The sequence below is a fragment of the Vicugna pacos genome, chromosome 10, assembly GCF_048564905.1.
Source record: "Vicugna pacos chromosome 10, VicPac4, whole genome shotgun sequence".
Lineage (NCBI taxonomy): Eukaryota > Metazoa > Chordata > Mammalia > Artiodactyla > Camelidae > Vicugna > Vicugna pacos.
The window spans coordinates 30,315,178-30,334,021 of record NC_132996.1 but is presented as its reverse complement, the minus strand read 5'-3'; the positions used below and the strand labels follow the sequence as shown (position 1 = coordinate 30,334,021).

Sequence of the window (18,844 nt, the reverse complement as noted above, 5' to 3'; positions counted from 1 at the left end):
TAGCCCTATCAACCCTATCTTTGTTTAAAATTTTGATATTTTGTTCATTGTGACAGTTTGTGGCAATTTGCTTAATCTTTATTTAAATACAGATTATTTAAAAATATTATTTATCTTGCTTACGGAGGTTTTTGGTACCTTCTTAAATTTTGTACCCACTCATCTCACCTTAATCCTGATCCTGGGAGAGTTAACATCTGGAAGGCAGACCTGAAGAGTCATAAAGAAATGGAAATCTGGATGATGTCTTGAATCTTTAGATAAATCTGATACTAGAAACATAATTTTCAGTTTCAGAAACAAAGACATTCCTTTTTCTCAAGCCAAACTAAGGTTGGATGTTCTGCTACTTATAATGTAAAATGTCCTAACTGATACACACAGAGAAAAACATTATCTTAAGCACTGAAATCTTCAATTTGCTTTTTTACTTAACTGTATGCTACGGCTATTACTCCTTTTCTAAAAAATGGAAGCAAAACATTCCATTGTAATATATGTACCATAATTTATTTATTATTCTATTAATGGATATGGAAATTGTAATAATTTCTTTTACTATTGCAACAGTGTAGCAATGAATACCCTTAAAGATATATTTGTTTTCATGCAATGCCACCAGCGCTAGGGGCTAAATTTTAAAAAATGTTTTCCAATATGATAGGAAAACTGTGATATTTTAATATGATACTGATTTTCATTTCTTTACATTTTGAACATCTGTTCAAACATCTGTATATGAATGAATATTGGCCATTTATTTTTCTTGTAGTGTGAATTTCCTATTTTGATTCTTTGCACATTTTCTAATTTTTCCATGTTCATTTATAGAAACTTAGTATTTAAGGATATTATCCTTTAGTCTGTTATATGCTTTGTAATTTTTTTCTCCTAGGATTTTTATTTATCCTTGACTATATTTTTGCATAATAATATCATTCAATTGTTACTGTTTCTGAAATATGGTTTTCTTATCTCAGGAAGAGCTTTCCAACCCCAACATACTTTTCTATATTTCTAAGGACTTCATTTTAATTTTTAATATTTTTGTGGTTAAAAAAAAGTGCATCTTTAATTTATTTGGAATTTTATTTTTTTACTGAGTGAGGTGGAAACTAATTTTATTCTCTTAAAAAATAATGTAGTCCAACATCCAAATGCCATTAATTGAGTTGGTCTTCCTTTCCTCACTAAATTAAAATGCTACTTTATTACATTTTAAATTCCAAGTATAGTAGTTTCTGGGCTCTTTATTAAGTTTACTTTATTAAGTTTAATCAGTGTACTGTTTCACTGAATAACAATAACTAGTGTTTATTTATTCTTTCTATGCCAGGCACTATATTAGGCTGTTTATACAAAACATTTAATTTAATCTTTGCAAAATAAGAATGAATAGTCCATTTCCTCAGAAAAGGCTACATTTTTTGAGATGTGAAAAACTTGCTTTTTGTCAATAATCAGAAACTTGGAAAACCAGAATTTGAACCTTGGGAAGTCTTCCCATATGAGAAATATTTAGTTTGTGACTTAAGAGCAATAGGATTTTTAATATTGAAGGTAGAAAGTAGGCTCCTGATTAAGAGAAACGCTTGAGCAAAGGTCATGAAGGTTGGAACACTCGGATTTTGTGTGGAGAATGGATGGTGGTGTAATTCAGCTTTGCGAGCGTCTAAAGGGGATGAAAGATGGAGTAGAGAGAGCCTGCGGGCGGGCGGGACGCGGAAGGAGAGCGCTGAGGCGCGCGGCGGCCGCTCGCTGGCCCGGGGGTCCCAGGCCTGAGGTGCTTGCCGGAGACGCGGGGAGCGCCTGCGGCGGAGGCTTCCGGCGGAGGGCCGCGCGCGACGGCGTCCCTGGCGGGCCCCGAGCGGCCTCGCGCGGTGGGCGGGGCCCGGCAGTCCGCGGTGACCTCAGGGGTCCTTCGGCGCGACCCAGGCGTCGCGAGGAGCAGGCCCTTGGGACGAGGCCTCCTCCACCTTCCCGTCCCGTCGGTTACGGCTTTACCAGCTTCGCCGTCAAATGCGAGGACCGAGGAAGTCGGGTTCCTGGACCAAGGAATCGTCAGAACCTCTCGGGATGAGGAAGGTGCGTGTAGAGTTTAAGGTTTAAGTTTAAGGCTGTGCAGCGACTTCCGTATTCCTGGCTCCTCCTCCTGGCCTTCTGACCTGTCGAGCGAGTTACTTAGGCCCCCGAAGCTGGGCCGTGTCGCTGTAGAACGCGGGTAGTAACAGAGCCTGCTTTACGAGATCGGCCGAGAGGGCGCCCTCTCCCGTGGGCGCCGCGCCCGAGAGCGAGCCCGTGGCCGTCCGCGCTGTGACTGGGCGGCGGGGCTCAGCCGCCGCGCTTCCTCTGGCTCGCGTGCTGGAGCCCCACGAGTGGAAGGGTGGGGAAGGAAAAAGACTCAGCTCTTGGCAGAGGAGCGAGAAGTAGCTAGCTGGTTCCAGGGGGGTCGTTTCTGTGTCTTCAGTGATAAGGTGACAGATGGACATTTGGTTCATGTCAGCCGACATTGCCCGCGCGGAGGGTGCTGAGAAGAGTCCGACTCCCTGGCTGTGCAGGAGCTGCCCCTGTACCAGTGCGGGTGAGGGACGTGGTCCCTTAACGAGGCCTGTGGGCCGGGGTGATGCGGAGAGCGCGGCGGAAAGCCAGACGAGGGGACAGTTGTGTGCGGCCGGGTCAGGGAAGGCTTCCGAGCATTGAGCATTAAACTCAGCACTTCGTTGGAGGAACAGTAGATTTTCCCCGCCTACAAGAAAGGGAAGGGATATTACACCAAGAGAAAAGCAGCATTAAGTTCTATGTTAAAAGTTTTCAGATTCCTTGTAATTTTCCACGCTCTCTTATAAACGTGTGGTGTTTGCATCCATAGCAAAAGTTACCTGCTTTTGAAGGACACGTGAAGACTCAGTTTTATCTGCCCAAAGTCACCCAGTTGCTGAGTCCCAGACCAAGACCAGAACCCCTGTATGTTAGGATGGTGTTTCTACCGCGCCTTACGGCCTCACACATGTAAGCATCTTGAAGAGTCACAGCCTCTACGATTTATAAAGCACAGTATTTCAACCTCGACTGCCTGTCAGAGTCACCTGGAGGGCTTTAAAAATTACAGATGCCCGAGCCACCTCCAGACCTGTTAAATCAGAAGGGGTGTGGAATGGATGGAAGGGACCTATAATTTTCTTTTTAAAGCATTGCAGGTGATTTTGGTACACAGGTCTGAGAATTACTAGATTCCAGCTTTTTTTAATGTGACAGCACATCTATGTCTGAAAGGTTGATTCACATGAGTGTTACGTTTCACATGCTCAGAAAATAAGAATTCTTGAGTTCTCTAGGCTCATGATAGACAAGAAGTATAATTAACATGTTCCTCCTTGGCCAGGAGATTTTTCCTTCATTTTCAATCCTTTCAATCCAAAAATGAGGGCAAGGTAAGATCAAGTACATGAATGAATGCACAGGTTTTTATTTATTGAGAGGAAACCAGAGTAAGTGGTTTTGGGAGAAATGCCTAAAAGATGAATACATTCTGGTGTGATTGGTTGATTAGGTGGTTGTTATTGGTAGGTGTATTCATCTGATTTGTAATTAAGTTAGCCTATGTCAATAAGTCTGTTAAAGCAGTCTCTGGAAAAGTAATCCCTGGTGATAGTTGTGGGAAGAGGAGAATTCCATGGTTGTATGTGATAAGTTGGCCCCCTGTAGCTGCAAGGGAAGCTGAGAAAGCAGAGAGCAGGATTACAGTGATGGGCTTAGGCCAGTCACAGTCCATCACCCAGACGTGTCACTGCCTTGAATCAAACTAAAGTGGTGCTAAACTGAGAAGAAAGTTGAGAATGGATTTTGGTTAAGCAGCTAAAAGAGTCTGCCACAAGTTTGTTGAACCTGTTGTTTTCCAAATGTTTTGGATACAACCTGTTTTGTGAAATAACCATGAAATCTTGGAAAGTGCCAGCCTCACACACGCACATACAGCTGACATACAAACAATTTGGGGATTGGACTGTGTTTGCACTGAGAATTTTTATTTATTTCAAGGTGAATCAGACTCCCTGATTGGGAACAGTCTTGATTTGTCAGACTGACTTTTCCTGAACAGGTTTCCTTAGAAAATGCCATGGATGTACTCTGCCTTTAGACACTGCAGATTAATAGGACGTGTAGAGATAGGCCTCAGACATCCATATGTCTGCATGTTTTTATTTCACAGATTTGGAACCTGAGGTCCGGAGAGATTAGGTAATTTACTCTAAGTGAGAGACTTTGTCTCTGGGCATCCAGGCTGGCATTTTCCCATTTCATTATATTATCTTTCTTGTCCCTCACTCTACCTGTAGCATTTTCACTCATAAGATGATGTAGGGCCCCACAATTGTACATATTTATTTGACTTTGGATTTTTTGGCTTTTTACATTTCAAGTAAAGATATTTTGTAGATTATGTTTTTAATTACCTGCTTATGTTGTTCAGTGATGCTTGTGGAAAAAAAAGTAAAGAATTAAAAGCATTATTTTTAGCTAAAAGTGTAATTTTAATTATCCCATAATTAGTGAAAGTTGGATTGTATTCAATTTTATGTTAATGTGGTCGTTAACTACAGTTACCACTTGCTTGTGTGTTTTTAAACATGATTTTAAATAATCAAAGTAAAGCTTTGTACTTTGTCTCTTAAAATTAATATTGTTACACTTTACCTAGATAATGGCTTAGCACTCAGTTCTAAGCTGCTCTCAAATCCCACTTTGTCCTGTAGTGCTTCAAAATTTGAAAGCAAAATTTCAAATAAAATTTCTTCTTAGAGAGTCTGTACTGAATCAAATCTTCGTTTTATACCATATGACATGACTTCTGAGTAGATGCTAACTCTTTCAAAGCCTTGATGAATTTGCTACAGTAGATAAAGACCTGGCTTGCTCTAGGAAAAAATCCCAACCTACTATGCAGAATGTAATCAGTTGGCACAGAACTATCTATCTAAAAGCAAAATAGATTTCACAGCCTAAGGATAGGCAAAGGATCTGAACAGAGTTTTTCCAAACAAGATTTACAAATGACCAATAAGGACATGAAAAGATGGTTAACATCAATAGCAGTCAGAGGAATACAACTTAAAACTTCATTAAGATACCACTTCATGCTCCCTGAGGTGGCTACAGTCGAGACAGATAAGAAATAATACCAAGTGAGAATGTGGCAAAATTGGAACCCTAATATACTGCTGGTGAGAATGTAAAATGATGCAGCTGTCTTTGAAAACAGTCTGGCAGTTTTTAAAAATATTTAAGGTTAAATACAGAGCTATCATGTGACCCAGCAATTCCACTCCTAGATGGAGAAATGAAGACATACTTACTCAACAATAAATTTTTTTTAAATGGGCAATAGATTTGAATAGATGTTTTTCCACAAGAGATGTACAGTGGCCAATAAGCACAAGAAAAGATGCTCGACATCATTAGTCATTAGGGAAATGCAAATCAAAATCACAGTGAGATACCACTTCACACCATGAAGAAAGCTGTCATCAAAGTCATATGGTAATAAGTGTTGAGAATGTGGAAAAAGTGAAATCCTTGTACGTTATTGCTGGGAATATAAATGATATAGCCACTTTGGAAAACAGTTTGACAGGTTTTCCATTCCTAGGAATATACCCAAGAGAAATGAAAAAATATCCACACAGAAACTTATACATGAATATTCATAGCAGCATTATTCATGATAGCCAAAAAGTGAAAAAAATCCAAGTGTCAATTAACTGATTAATGGATATATAAAATGTATATCCATGCGGTGGGATGTTTGGCCATAAAAAGGAAGGACATGGTGATCCAGTCAAAAAAAAAAAAAAAGCCAGAGAAGAGATTAACAATGGGATTGTGGAAGGCTTGGCATTCCCAAGAACTTTGGGCTTTATCTTGTAATCAATAAATCATTATACAAGGGTTGTAAGAGAAAACACAGAAAGATTTTTTGTTTTTAAGCATACCACCCAGGCTGCAACATAGCTGATGCCTGTGGAGAGGTCGAGGATGGGAAGCTGAGAGAGGAGGAGACTAGATTAGTTAGGAAGCTATTGCAACAGAACAGGTGAAGAATGACCAAAGCCTGAGCAAGGGCATGTAAGTGAGAATGGTGAGTCATGTCTAGATTCTAGACATTGCTGAGTTGTGGTCGGTCACCTATGTTTATATTTATGTTTGCAATGACAGTGTAGGAAGTGAAAGCAAAACACTGTGTCCTCTAAGTCAAGACATTCATGATTGATTCTATTGTCTAACGTTTAACTTTACCAAAACGTATAGCTGATTCTGCTCACTAACTCCCACTTTCTGTAGTCTTCATAGAGAGATTCTTAAAGCAGGTATGTTTGGCGCTAACCTCACCATCTTCCATCCCACTGTGTTCATCCTGCTTGGCATCCTGGGACTGGAGAACGACCACACCTGTCTTTCCATCCCATTCTGTCTCATGTACATCACTGCCGTCTTGGGAAATGGAGCCCTCATCCTCGTTGTCCTCCATGAACGCATGCTCCATGAACCCATGTATATCTTCCTCTCCATGCTGGCTGGCACTGACATCCTGCTGTCCACTACCACTGTGCCCAAGGCCTTGGCTATCTTCTGGTTCCATGCTGGGGAAATTGCCTTTGATGCCTGCATCACTCAGATGTTTTTCATTCACGTTGCCTTTGTGGCTGAGTCAGGAATCCTGCTGGCCATGGCGTTTGACCGCTATGTGGCCATTTGTACTCCCTTGAGGTACACAGCCGTCTTAACTCCCGTTGCTATTGTAAAAATGACCCTGGCAATCTGGGGACGGAGCACTGGGACCATTTTCCCTATCATATTCCTGCTGAAGAGGCTGCAATATCATCCACCACTCATACTGTGAGCCCATTGGGGTGGCCAGATTGGCCTGTGCTGATATCACTGTCAATATCTGGTATGGCTTCTCGGTGCCAATGGCATCAGTTTTGGTAGATGTTGCACTCATTGGCATTTCCTACTCTTTGACCCTCTAAGCTGTGTTTAGACTTCCTTCCCAGGATGCCCGGCACAAGGCTCTCAATACTTGTGGTTCCCACACTGGAGTCATTCTCATCTTTTTCATCCCATCCTTTTTTACCTTCCTGACCCATTGCTTTGGCAAGAATATCCCCCACCATATTCATATCCTTCTGGCAAATCTTTATGTGTTAATTACCCCCATGCTTAACCCTATCATCTATGGAGCAAAGACCAAACAGATAAGAGGCAGTATTGTTCACATGTTATCTACTGGGGGGAAATCTTGAGAAAATTCGTGGTTCCATTATAGTTTTCAAACCAGCAGGAGAAAAGAGAACTTACTAAATTCCCATGTTTAGGCACTATAGTGTGCTGCAGCAGAAAGCACGTGGGCTTTGGAATAAAATACATCTGGATTCAAATCCTGGCTCCCTTACTTTCTGGTCTTTGACTTTGGGCAGTTTCCCACTTTTTGGAAATTTAGTTCTAACCTGTAAAATGGAACCAGTTGTATTGATGCTCTAAGGGTTTTGCAAGGATTAAATCTGTAAACTGCTTGGTACATTGCTTATCATTTAATGGGCTCTCGGTGTTAGCTATAATTCTAACATGAAGTTTGTTGCCTGAGGAAAATGTTTTAGATTTGATGTGTGTGAGATTTCCAGTATTTCCAGGGGCTTCTCTACCTTCTGCTTACCTTCCAAGATGGCATGATGACCTTCATCATCTCCAGCACCATTGTCATCCTAACCACAAATTTGTTGTACAAATTAAATTAGCAAATGAATATGAGTACTTTTTTTTGAATTAAGGTATTGAAAAAGACTAAAGTTGATATTGATTACATTTTATATGTAAAGAACTATCACCATTATTATTTTAAAAAGTTATCTTTACTCATGCAGGAAATGAGTTGAATGACACAGACTCAGGCATTGCTCTTAGAGAGCTGGTTGTCTGAGCTGGACACACAAACAAAAAACTAGTTATGGGGCTGGTTGTCAGAGCTGATTGTCTGAGCTGGACACACAAATGAAAAACTGGTCACTGATAATAGAAAATATGCTATATCACACAGGTATTCGGGGTTAAACAAATGAAGCAAGCTAATACTCTGTGATTCTATGTCCTCTTCTTTATCTGTATTTTTTTCCTAATTAGAGATAGTTGTATGACTTTCAATTCCATTTCTAAATTAGAATAACTTCCAAATTGATACCTCCAGCCTAGACTTTTCCCTTGAGATCCACATTCATATAGTCAGTGGTTTCTTGGCTGCTTCAGTTATATGTCTAGTAGGCATCTCAAAATAAACATGTCTGTATTAGGATAGCTTAAAGCTATGCTTAATTTCAATGAATTAACAAAACAAACTCATTCTTCTCTCATTTAAAGTGTAGTGTGTGTCAACAGAATCTGTTTTCCATTTAGTGACTCAGGAATCCTAGATCCCTTCAACTCGTGAAGCTGTCATATCAAGACTTTTCAGCATTTTTCAGAGCTGCCAAAGCAGGGAAAGAGAAGGAAGGGTGAAACACTCCAGTGAGTAACTGCCTTGCTTTTGAAGTGATCCATCACTTTTGCTCACATTTTCATTGTTAAGCATGTTGCCTGAAAAAGGCCCCAACTCAACTGCAAGGGAAGGTAAGAAATGTAGGCCTGTTCATGGATTTGCACTGAATATTAATTGTCTCTGCCAACTTAATATTTCTTTATTCTCCTCTTCCCATCTGTAGAACACACTCAAATCCTGCCCACAGGAGAGACCCCAAAGTCCCATCCAGGCACTTTACCAGCTCACAGTATAGGACCTGCAGATAATACACAAGAACGTCTCCAACAGATTTGGTTGAGGCTCTTCTTGGTCTAGAGAACTATGATTTAAAGGAATATTTATCCGCATGAAGAATATGAGATACATAATAGCCATTAATTCATAGCAATTTTGAAATCCCCAAAAGGCAGACATTGAGAAGGCTCCATACCTTGGGCTTAGAAAAAGTTTCTTAATTAGATGCTCTAGCAGAAACTATCTTGTCCAGTCTTCTCTGTGACCCATGGAAGTTTCTCTCTGGAAGCTCCTTTCTTTTCCGTTATCTTCTTAAATCATATCTGAAATGGGCAGTGGGGAATATGTCCTTCTTGTGGACAGCACAGCTTTCTGAGCCCACTTTCTGGTGCTGAAAGCTTGGGTCCTGAAAGTTATGTGAACTCTTGAATGGTCAAAGTTTTTCTTAGCTGAACTCTTGAAAACTAGGCCCTCACAGCAGATTGTTAATATATGTTGATTAAAAATCTAGTATATTTCTTTTTTATTTGGTTCCACTCACTTGCCAGTAAAAATGCCCCCAAATCTTTTCAAGACATAATTATCAAATTTTCTCTATTTCCCCCTTTATCAGGTCCATGCATGTCTCTCTGGAGTAAATGGAGGCTAATGGAACTATGATGCTTTAGTAAAGAGGTACCACCTTTAATTTAAATTTTGCCCTCAGTTTCTTTATCCATCTGAGGTGTTTACTAGACGGTCTACCCATAGCATAATCTTGATCGTTAGGCATTTTTTAAAATGACATATTTTATAGGGAGATTTTGCTTGAAGCTTTTATTTTTTAATTTAATTAATTTATTTAATTGCCCTATAGTTGATTTAGAGTATTGTGCTAGTTTCAGGTGTATAGCAAAGGATTCAGTTTATATATATATGATATATGTATATATCATATATATATATAATTGAAATATATATATCATATCAATTATATATATATTTCAGATTCTTATCCATTAAAGATTTTATAAGATATTGAATATAGTTCCCTGTGCTATGTAGTAAATCTCTGTTGTTTATTTATTTTATATATAGTGGTGTGTATCTGTTAGTCCTATACTCCTAATTTATCCCTCCCTCCTTTCCTCTTTGGTATGATAAATTGGTTTTCTATGTCTGTGAGTCTGTTTTGTAAATAAATTCATTTGTATTATTTTTTAGATTCCACATACAAATGACGTCATATATTTGTCTTTCTCTGACTTACTTCTCTAGGTCCATCCATGTTGCTGCGAATGGCAGTATTTCATTCTTTTTTTAAGGCTGAGCAATATTCCATTATATATATAAAGTCTTCTTTATGCATTCATCTGTTTATGGACACCACTTAGGTTGCTTCCCTGTCTTGATTATTGTATATAGTGTTTTACGACAACTGAGGTACATGTGTCTTTCAAATTAGAGTTTTTGTCTTTTCTGGATATATGCCCAGGAGTGGGATTGCTGAATCATATGGTAACTCTAGTTTCAGTTTTCTCCCTCTGGCTGGAGAGCACCATCATTTCCAACATGGACAATCAGAGCTCAGCCTCATCTCTTTGACCTTGTTCCCAGATATAGCTCCTAACCCCCACACAGGTGAAGAGACTGATGTAAGAAAGGCAGTTTGAGAAATCCAAGGATAGTGAGCCAGATTCATAGATGAGACAGAGTCCTAGGTAGGTGGACTGCCTCCACCGATTGCTCTCCCATGTTCTTGACATTAGCTGGGTTACTTATTACTGCAGAGGGGCCCTGAAAACATCCTCAGGCTGGAGCTTCCTTCTGGGCTTCTTCCCCTCCCCTGGCTGTTGCTGCTTCTGCTTGGCTGTTGGTTGCTCAGAGCAAATCTGTCCCTTTCCCTACCTCTCCTGGGGTTTTCGTTATACAACACAGCTGTGGTCCTGCCCTCCCTGGGCTCATCCCATGGCAGTGCTCATTGTCATCCAACTACCACTCCAGCTGGACGGGACCCTGGTGACTTTGGAGTTTTGTCATGGTCATTCTGGGACAGCTCTATTCAAACCTAGTCCTGGGGAGCAGGGCCACCAGATGGACAGCTCTTCCAGGTCGAATTGTTGGAATAAAGTATATTCTCCTTTCTGTCTAGGCCTGGGTTCCTCCCCATTCACTGTAGCAAGTACAGTCTGTTCTGTTCTAACATGACACATGAGTTCTTAAAAATCACCATGCTGTGCAAAATCCCACATGAAATCTGCAGGATTTATGGAAAAATGGAGTTAGGAGCACAGTACTTAAACATTTTGTCAACTGACATAAAAGAATAGAGAGTAAAGGAATATAAGCAGTAGCAGCGTTTTACACGCCTTAAATGGTTAAGAACAATACGAATACTACAATGACGACAATACTTTACTTTGAGAAAGACATAAAGTTTGCTTGTGGAATTAGCTAAAAGGGTTGCAGCTTGTGAGTTATTTTGAAGTACTAAAAGGAACTTTATCTGAAATCAGATGGAAAGTTGTGAAGGAAACTGAGGTAGTTAGTGGATATTTGGAGTGTGTGTGTGTGTGTGTGTGTGTGTTTGGTGTACTCTTACGCATCTTCTTTTCAGTTTGAGGCAGTTTCCTGCATTCAACCAGTGTTATTAGTGGACAAAATTGCACAAAGGCAAATGTGAAATTCAGCTATGCCGAAACTGTTTTGTAATATACCATTGGTGTTGGGACATATTTGTATGTTAAAACCAAGTGATGCAGCAGAACTGAGAGTATCCCCTTGTTCCTCTGCCAACAGTCTTCCTCTCTCCCAAATCACGCATCTCAGTAAATGAATGTTCTAAGGACTGCCAACTTAAAATGAATGTCTATTCCACATACTTCTCCCTAGGTCTTTCCATGGTACTTTCACATCTCAATCCTGTATCCCCAGGATCTGCCCTTCACCGACCTATCCTCTTCTAAGAGTCATCTTTGTATATTACCTTTCTTCACCTTTTTAATCTATGGCCATGTAAAATTTGTCTTATCTCTAAACTAAAACTGCTTTTGCTCACTATTTCCATACTGCCTGATTGAATGAACACTGGAGTAGAAAGAGACCCAGTAGAAAAGAGATGGCCCACTCAAATTAGGAGAATTAAAAATTATTGATGTATAATCCATATATAACATTATATTAGTTTCAGATGTACAACATAATGATTCACCAGTTGTATATATTGCAAAATGATCACCACAATGAGTTTAGTTAACATTGATCACTGTAAAGAGTGTGTGTATGTGTGTGATGAAGACCTTAAGAGTTACTTTCTCTTAGCAACTTTCAGATATGCAATGATTAACTATAGTCACCATGCTATACATTACATTCCCATGACTTATTTTATAACTGGAAGTCTGTATCTTTTGACCCTCTTCCCTCATTTTGCCCCTTCCCCCGACCCCCTTCCCTCCAACCCCCTTCCCCCTAGCAGCCACCAAACTGTTGTCGGTATCTACAATCCTGTTTTTTTTTTTTTGTATTTTGTTGTTTTTTGATTCCACATATAAGTTAGATCATAGGTACTCATATTTCTCTGTCTGACTTATTTCACCTAGCATGATGCCCTCAAGTTCCATCCATATTGTCACAAATGACAAGATTCTTTCTTATGGCTGAATAGTATTGCATTGTATATATACACCACATTTTTTTCTTTATCCATTCATCCATAAATGGACACTTAGGTGGCTTCCACGTCTTGGATATTGTAAGTAAAGCTGCAGTGAACATGGGGGTGCAAGGATGTTTTCAAATTAGTGTTTTCTTTTTCTTTGGATAAATATCAGAAGTGGAATTGCTGAGTGATACTTTAGTTCTGTTTTTAATTTTTTGAGGAACTTCATACCGTCTCCCTTAATGGCTGCTCCAATTTTCATTCCCACCAACAGGGCACAGGTATTCCCTTTTCTCCACATCCTGGCCAAAACCTGCTTTCTCAAATTGGAATAATTTGAGAAGGGATTACTTACAGAGGGACAATTAATAAAGATTTGGCCCTTAAGAGATCCTAAGTGATAGTGTAGTTACTTAGGACTTACAACAGGACATGTCACCACCTCTAGACATGGAGGAATGGGCAACTGTATTCCTGAAGTAGAGAGTTAGCATAAAGGTTACCTTGAGACCAGTTTTGTTTGTTTGATATTGTTAAATTAATTCTATCTTTTTAGATGTGATTTGTGCTTAGCAACTTTAATGCCACTCTTTCATGTTGCTTTTCCTCAAATAGATGGTTGTATTTGGTGGTAAAGAAAATTGCACTGGACAGGATGAGCACGCAGAAGTTGATTTTATTTGATATTTGATATTATTGCTAGGAACAGGGGAGAGAGCACAGACCAAGTCTTGGCTAAAACAAGGTGTGGCTGGGCCACAGTAAGGTGTCAGGTGGAATGGGTTTAAGAACTGGGATGAGCTAGTGGAAAAATACTGGGGGAATTTAGTAGGAGGTTGATCAATGGGTTATGTCAAACATACTGGGTTATTCCTGAGATTACAAATGCTTTTTTTGTCTGTGATTTCGCCATCTGTGTTTGCTAATTGGAAAGTTAGACTCCTACCCTCCACAGAGACTGGGAGATAAATACCTTTGATATTTATATTTCATGAGATAGTTCCCAGGTCTTGAGAAAGACATTTTCTAGGTTGTAAAACTGTCAGGAGGTTAGCAGAAGATTTATATACACTGCAAATTATCCCAAGCAAATTACCTAAGGAAAGGGAGGTCAGATGCTAATAGTCAGGGAAGAAAGCTGTCTAAAGTTTAGACCAAGTATCCCGGTCATTGGCTGATTGTTTTTGTTTCTAGTAGGCAATCTCAGAATGCTGCTGTATTTGTTGGATGCACCCTGTTGGAGGGGAGACATGGGGTGTGCTAGAGCTTGATTTATAGTTGAGCTTCTTTTCCATGTCTCATGGGGCCTGGTTATTTATGGCCATGTGGATCACTGTCCTGTTTTCTGATCTGATCTCCAATATTCTGGAACACCCACCCCTCTGGCTTGATTTTTGGTTCATTTTTTGGTCTAAGAGTGTATGTGTAAAAGGCTAGACCTGCCTGCCTGCTTATACTGTGCTACCTGTTAATCACCAGTTTGATTTTCCCATGGCCCCCTGCTTCTTTTAGTGTCGGACATTTCTGAATCAATATTATTTTTGTAGTGGTCCTTTCCCATGCACCTTTTGGGCTTCTATTCTTTCCCATAATCCCATCATAGTCATCTTTCATCTTTTGGAGTTGCTTTTTTTTTTTTTAAGATTCCACATATGAGCGATCTCATATGGTATTTTTCTTTCTCTTTCTGGCTTACTTCACTTAGAATGACATTCTCCAGAAACAACCATGTTGCTGCAAATGGCGTTATGTTGTTGGTTTTTATGGCTGAATAGTATTCCATTGTATAAATATACCACATCTTCTTTATCCAGTCATCTGTTGATGGACATTTAGGCTGTTTCCGTGTCTTGGCTATTGTAAATAATGCTGCTATGAACATTGGGGTGCAGGTGTCATCCTGAAGTAGGGTTCCTTCTGGATATATGCCCAGGAGTGGGATTCCTGGGTCACATGGTAAGTCTATTCCTAGTCTTTTGAGGCATCTCCATACTGTTTTCCACAGTGGCTGCACCAAACTGCATTCCCACCAGCAGTGAAGGAGGGTTTCCATTTCTCCACAGCCTCTCCAGCATTTGTCATTTGTGGACTTTTGAATGATGGCCATTCTGACTGGTGTGAGGTGATACCTCATGGTAGTTTTGATTTGCATTTCTCTGATATTAGTGATATTGAGCATTTTTTCATGTGCCTATTGATCATTTGTATGTCTTCCTTGGAGAATTGTTTGTTTAGGTCTTTTGCCCATTTTTGGATTGGGTTGTTTGCTTTTTTTTCTTATAAAGTCATATGAGCTGCTTATATATTCTGGAGATCAAGCCTTTGTCGGTTTCATCATTTGCAAAAATTTTCTCCCATTCCGTAGGTTGTCTTTTTGTTTTACTTATGGTTTCCTTTGCTATGCAGAAGCTTGTAGATTTCACTAGGTCCCATTTGTTTATTGCTTTTATTCCTATTGCTTGGGTAGACTGCCCTAGGAGAACATTTTTGAGATGATGTCAGATAATATTTTGCCTATATTTTCTTCTAGAAAGTTAATTGTATCTTGTCTTATGTTTAAGTCCTTGATCCATTTTGAGTTTATTTTTGTGTACGGTGTAAGAGAGTGTTCTAGCTTCATTGATTTACATGCTGCCATCCAGTTTTCCCAACACCATTTGCTGAAGAGACTGTCTTTATTACATTGTGTATTCTTGCCTCCTTTGTCGAAGATTAGTTGACCAAAAGTTTGTGGGTTCATTTCTGGGCTCTCTATTCTGTTCAGTTGGTCTATATGTCTGTTTTTGTACCAATACCATACTGTTTTGATTACTGTAGCTCTGTAGTATTGTCTGAAGTCTGGGAGAATTATTCCTCCAGCCTCTTTCTTTTTCTTCAGTAATGCTTTGGCAATTCTAGGTCTTTTGTGGCTCCATGTAAATTTTATTATGATTTGTTCTAGTTCTATGAAATATGTCTTGGGTAATTTGATAGAGATTGCATTAAATCTGTAGATTGCCTTGGGCAGTATGACCATTTTAACAATATTGATTCTTCCAATCCAGGAGCATGGGATATCTTTCCATTTTTTAAAGTCTTCTTTAATTTCCTTAATCAGTGTTTTATAGTTTTCTGTGTATAATTCTTTCACTTCCTTGGTTAGATTTATTCCTAGGTACTTTATTACTTTGGGTGCTATTGTGTCTTTACTTTCTTTTTCTGTTGATTCGTTAATGTAAAGAAATGCAACTGATTTTTGAACGTTAATCTTCGATCAGCTCTAGTAGTTTTTGTGTGAACCTTTTAGGGTTTTCTATATGTAGTATCATGTCATCTGCATATAGTGACACTTCTACCTCTTCTTTTCCAATTTGGATCCATTTTATTTCTCTCTCTTTTCTGATTGCTGTGGCTGGGACTTCCAAGACTATGTTGAATAGGAGTGGTGATAGTGGGCATCCTTGTCTTGTCCCAGATTTTAGTGGGAAGCTTTTGAGTTTTTCTCCATTGAGTACTATGCTGGCTGTAGGTTTGTCATATATAGTTTTTATTATGTTGAGATATACCCACTTTGGTGAGAGGTTTTATCATAAATGGGTGTTAGAGTTGCTTCTTATTTTCTGTTTCATGAATTCCTCTCCTTTTTTTTTATCATGTTATGGATTGATTTACTATTGAATATTTAGCCAGTGTCACTAGGTTTTGGAGTGGAAGGAAGAAGCTGCAGTGAGTACTGAGTTAGTCATGTTAATCAGAGATCTTTGGAACTTGTTTACTCCTTGGAATTTTTGAGCTTTCTTCATGGCCCAATATTTTATCAATTTCTGAAAATACTGCATGTCAAGAACATGATGTGTATTGTCTGTTTTTACTGTGAGTTAGCTATTCAACATCCATTCAAACTCACCTTCCCATAACTTCTATCATACATTTTGGAAAGCTGAAGTACATAACTTTTGAGTCTTGTAACTAGAGATAAACATTAGACTCATTCTGACGAATCAGACATATAAGTCTATTGAGGCTATTCTTTGTTCTTGTCTGGAATGTGGAGTTGAAAATGAAGGATAGTAGTCATAGCTTTGATTGGCAGAGCAGAAAAGTAGAAAAATCTCTGTCTTTTGATAGCATAATAGAAGTGCCTTATTTTGTGTGTGTGTGTGTGTGTCTGTCTGTGTATGTGTGAGATGAGATAAATAAACCCCAATCTGGCCAAGCCACTATAATATAGTGTCTCTTACACACAGCTAACCACAACCTTAATCAATTGCTTAAATATTAGAGAGGCACACTTTAGTTAAGTATCATTCTTTTTTTATTGTCATTTTAATTTGCTGTTTTAAAAATTAGTCATGAAGCTGATAGAGAGAAAGGATTAACATCAGGGACTTTTTTGGCTTGGATTCTAATCTCACTCTGCAACTTCCTTCTTATTTGACCCTAGATAAGTTTCTCAACCTTCTTGCTTCATCTGCAAAATGTATAAAAAGCAATTGGTCTTGTTTCACAGGGTGGTTATGGCAATTAAATGAATTACTGTTCGTGAAATGTTTAGAATAGGGTCTTGCACATAGCATGTGCTATACAAAATAGGTGAGTTAATTTCAATTGGTGATCCCAGCAAGTGGGGGATGTGGAATTTTGACCCAGAACTACTGGACTCCAAAGCCTGTGCTCTTTCTGTAATACCAATGATAACATTCTGTCATTGAAAGTTGGCTTACCTCCTAGACACATTCTCACCCAAACCAAGTACCCTCTGAAAGCCCACTCTCAGTTCCTGCGTCCTAAGGGCATACACCATAGGATTAAGTGCTGGGGGAATGACACTATGCAGCACATTGAGGAGAACAGGGATGAAGGGAAATCTTCTTCCTGCCAGATGGGTGACAGACACCACAATAATGGCTGTGTAGAAAAAGAGAATGAGGATGAGATGAGAGCTGCAGGTACTCAGGGCCTTAGCTGTTGCTTCTGCAGATTTCAACCTCAGCACTGAGCGAATAATCAAAGCATAGGAAGCAAAGACCAGACCCATGTCACTCCCAACCACAACCCAGGCTAAGGCCAAATGATAAAACCTATTAATAGTGATGTCATCACAGGCCAGACTGGTGACCCCCAAGTTAGAGCAGAGGCAGTGGTCAATCTCATTCCTGGAGCAGTAGTGTCTCTGGGCAGCCAGTACAGGCACTGGGATGGTCAATAGGATATTCCTGAGTATCATAGACACTGTGACTTTGATCACAAAAGTCTCAGTGACTATGAAGGGGTACTGAAGGGGGTAGCAAATGGCTACATATCTATCCACAGCCATGCAGAGGAAGATACCTGACTCCATGCACATGAAAGAGTTGATGGCATAGATCTGAGCAAAGCACTCAGGGAGGCTGATGGTCTTGGCATTAAACCATAAAATGGCCAGGATTTTGGGCATGATGGTAGTAGCCAGGCCAATGTCCACTACCGCCAGGATACCAAGGAATAGATACATGGGCTGGTGCAGGGTGGGCTCATGTTGGATGGTGATCAAGATGAGGAGATTGGTACCAAGAGCTAAGAGGTAGAGCAGGGCCAGTGGCAGTGAAAACCAGTGCTGCCACTCATGAATGCCTGGGAGCCCCATCAGGATGAACTCAGACACGTGAAACCTTGAGCTGTTGGTTATGCTCAGGGTGGTATCCATATCGTGGGATGTCTCGATCTCAGCAGGTACCTGTAAATTAAGGGGAAACAAGAATAGGCTGTGGTTAGGTCAGCTGAGGGCCAAAATCTGTGTAGAGGTGTAAGGTTCACCAACAATAACTCAGTCTTTTTTTTTTTTTTAACGTGATGCATCTTTTATCCCTTTAAGACTCTCGGAGAAAGTTTACCTAAGAATAATAGAAGGTCCACGATAGATCCTAAGATAAAGATTTTGATATAATTAAAGTAGAGATTTAATGACTTTATGTGCCTGAAGTCCCCGGTAAATTTTTGTATGTGGGGGAAATGGACATAGTGCAGGAGACACATATATTATAAGGAAACAGACATTTCAGTGGTGTACTAGTTTCAAGGGCTGCCTAAAGAAAAAAAAAATCACAGACTGGGTAACTTAACCAACAGAACTTTATTTTCTCATAGTTTTGTAGGCTGAAGTCCAAAATCAAGGTGTCAGCTAGTTTTGTTTCTTCTAAGTCCTCTTTCCCTGGCTTGTAGATGGTTGTCATTCTGGTGCCTTTACATGGTCTTTTCTCCATGCACACACATATCTGTGTCCAAATTTCCTCTTCTTAAGGACACTGCACATAATGGATTAGGACTCACTGAAAAGATTTCATTTTAACTTAATTACCAATTTAAAGACCTTATCTGAAAAGATGGTTAATTCTGAGGTACTAGAGGTTAGGATTTCAAAATGTGAATTTTGAGGGATACAA

The 18,844-nt window shown here is 39.6% G+C and overlaps 1 protein-coding gene, 1 long non-coding RNA gene and 1 pseudogene across 2 annotated transcripts in view; 2 read left to right on the top strand and 1 right to left on the bottom strand.

Annotated features, from left to right (window-relative positions):
* The first annotated feature begins 1,961 nt into the window (after nt 1-1,961).
* LOC140698699 (uncharacterized) overlaps nt 1,962-18,844 on the top strand; it is a 164,601-nt gene continuing 147,718 nt past the window's right edge. Inside the window, exons 1-2 of the long non-coding RNA XR_012076548.1 lie at nt 1,962-2,085; nt 8,446-8,556. This is a non-coding gene — a long non-coding RNA (uncharacterized lncRNA). The remainder of the gene's footprint in view (nt 2,086-8,445; nt 8,557-18,844) is intronic.
* On the top strand, nt 6,368-7,301 carry LOC107033443 (olfactory receptor 52B2-like; annotated as a pseudogene).
* Nucleotides 17,143-18,108, bottom strand: OR56B4 (olfactory receptor family 56 subfamily B member 4). The gene has a single exon (XM_006203445.4). The coding sequence runs from the start codon at nt 18,106-18,108 to the stop codon at nt 17,143-17,145; it is 966 nt and encodes a 321-aa protein (XP_006203507.1).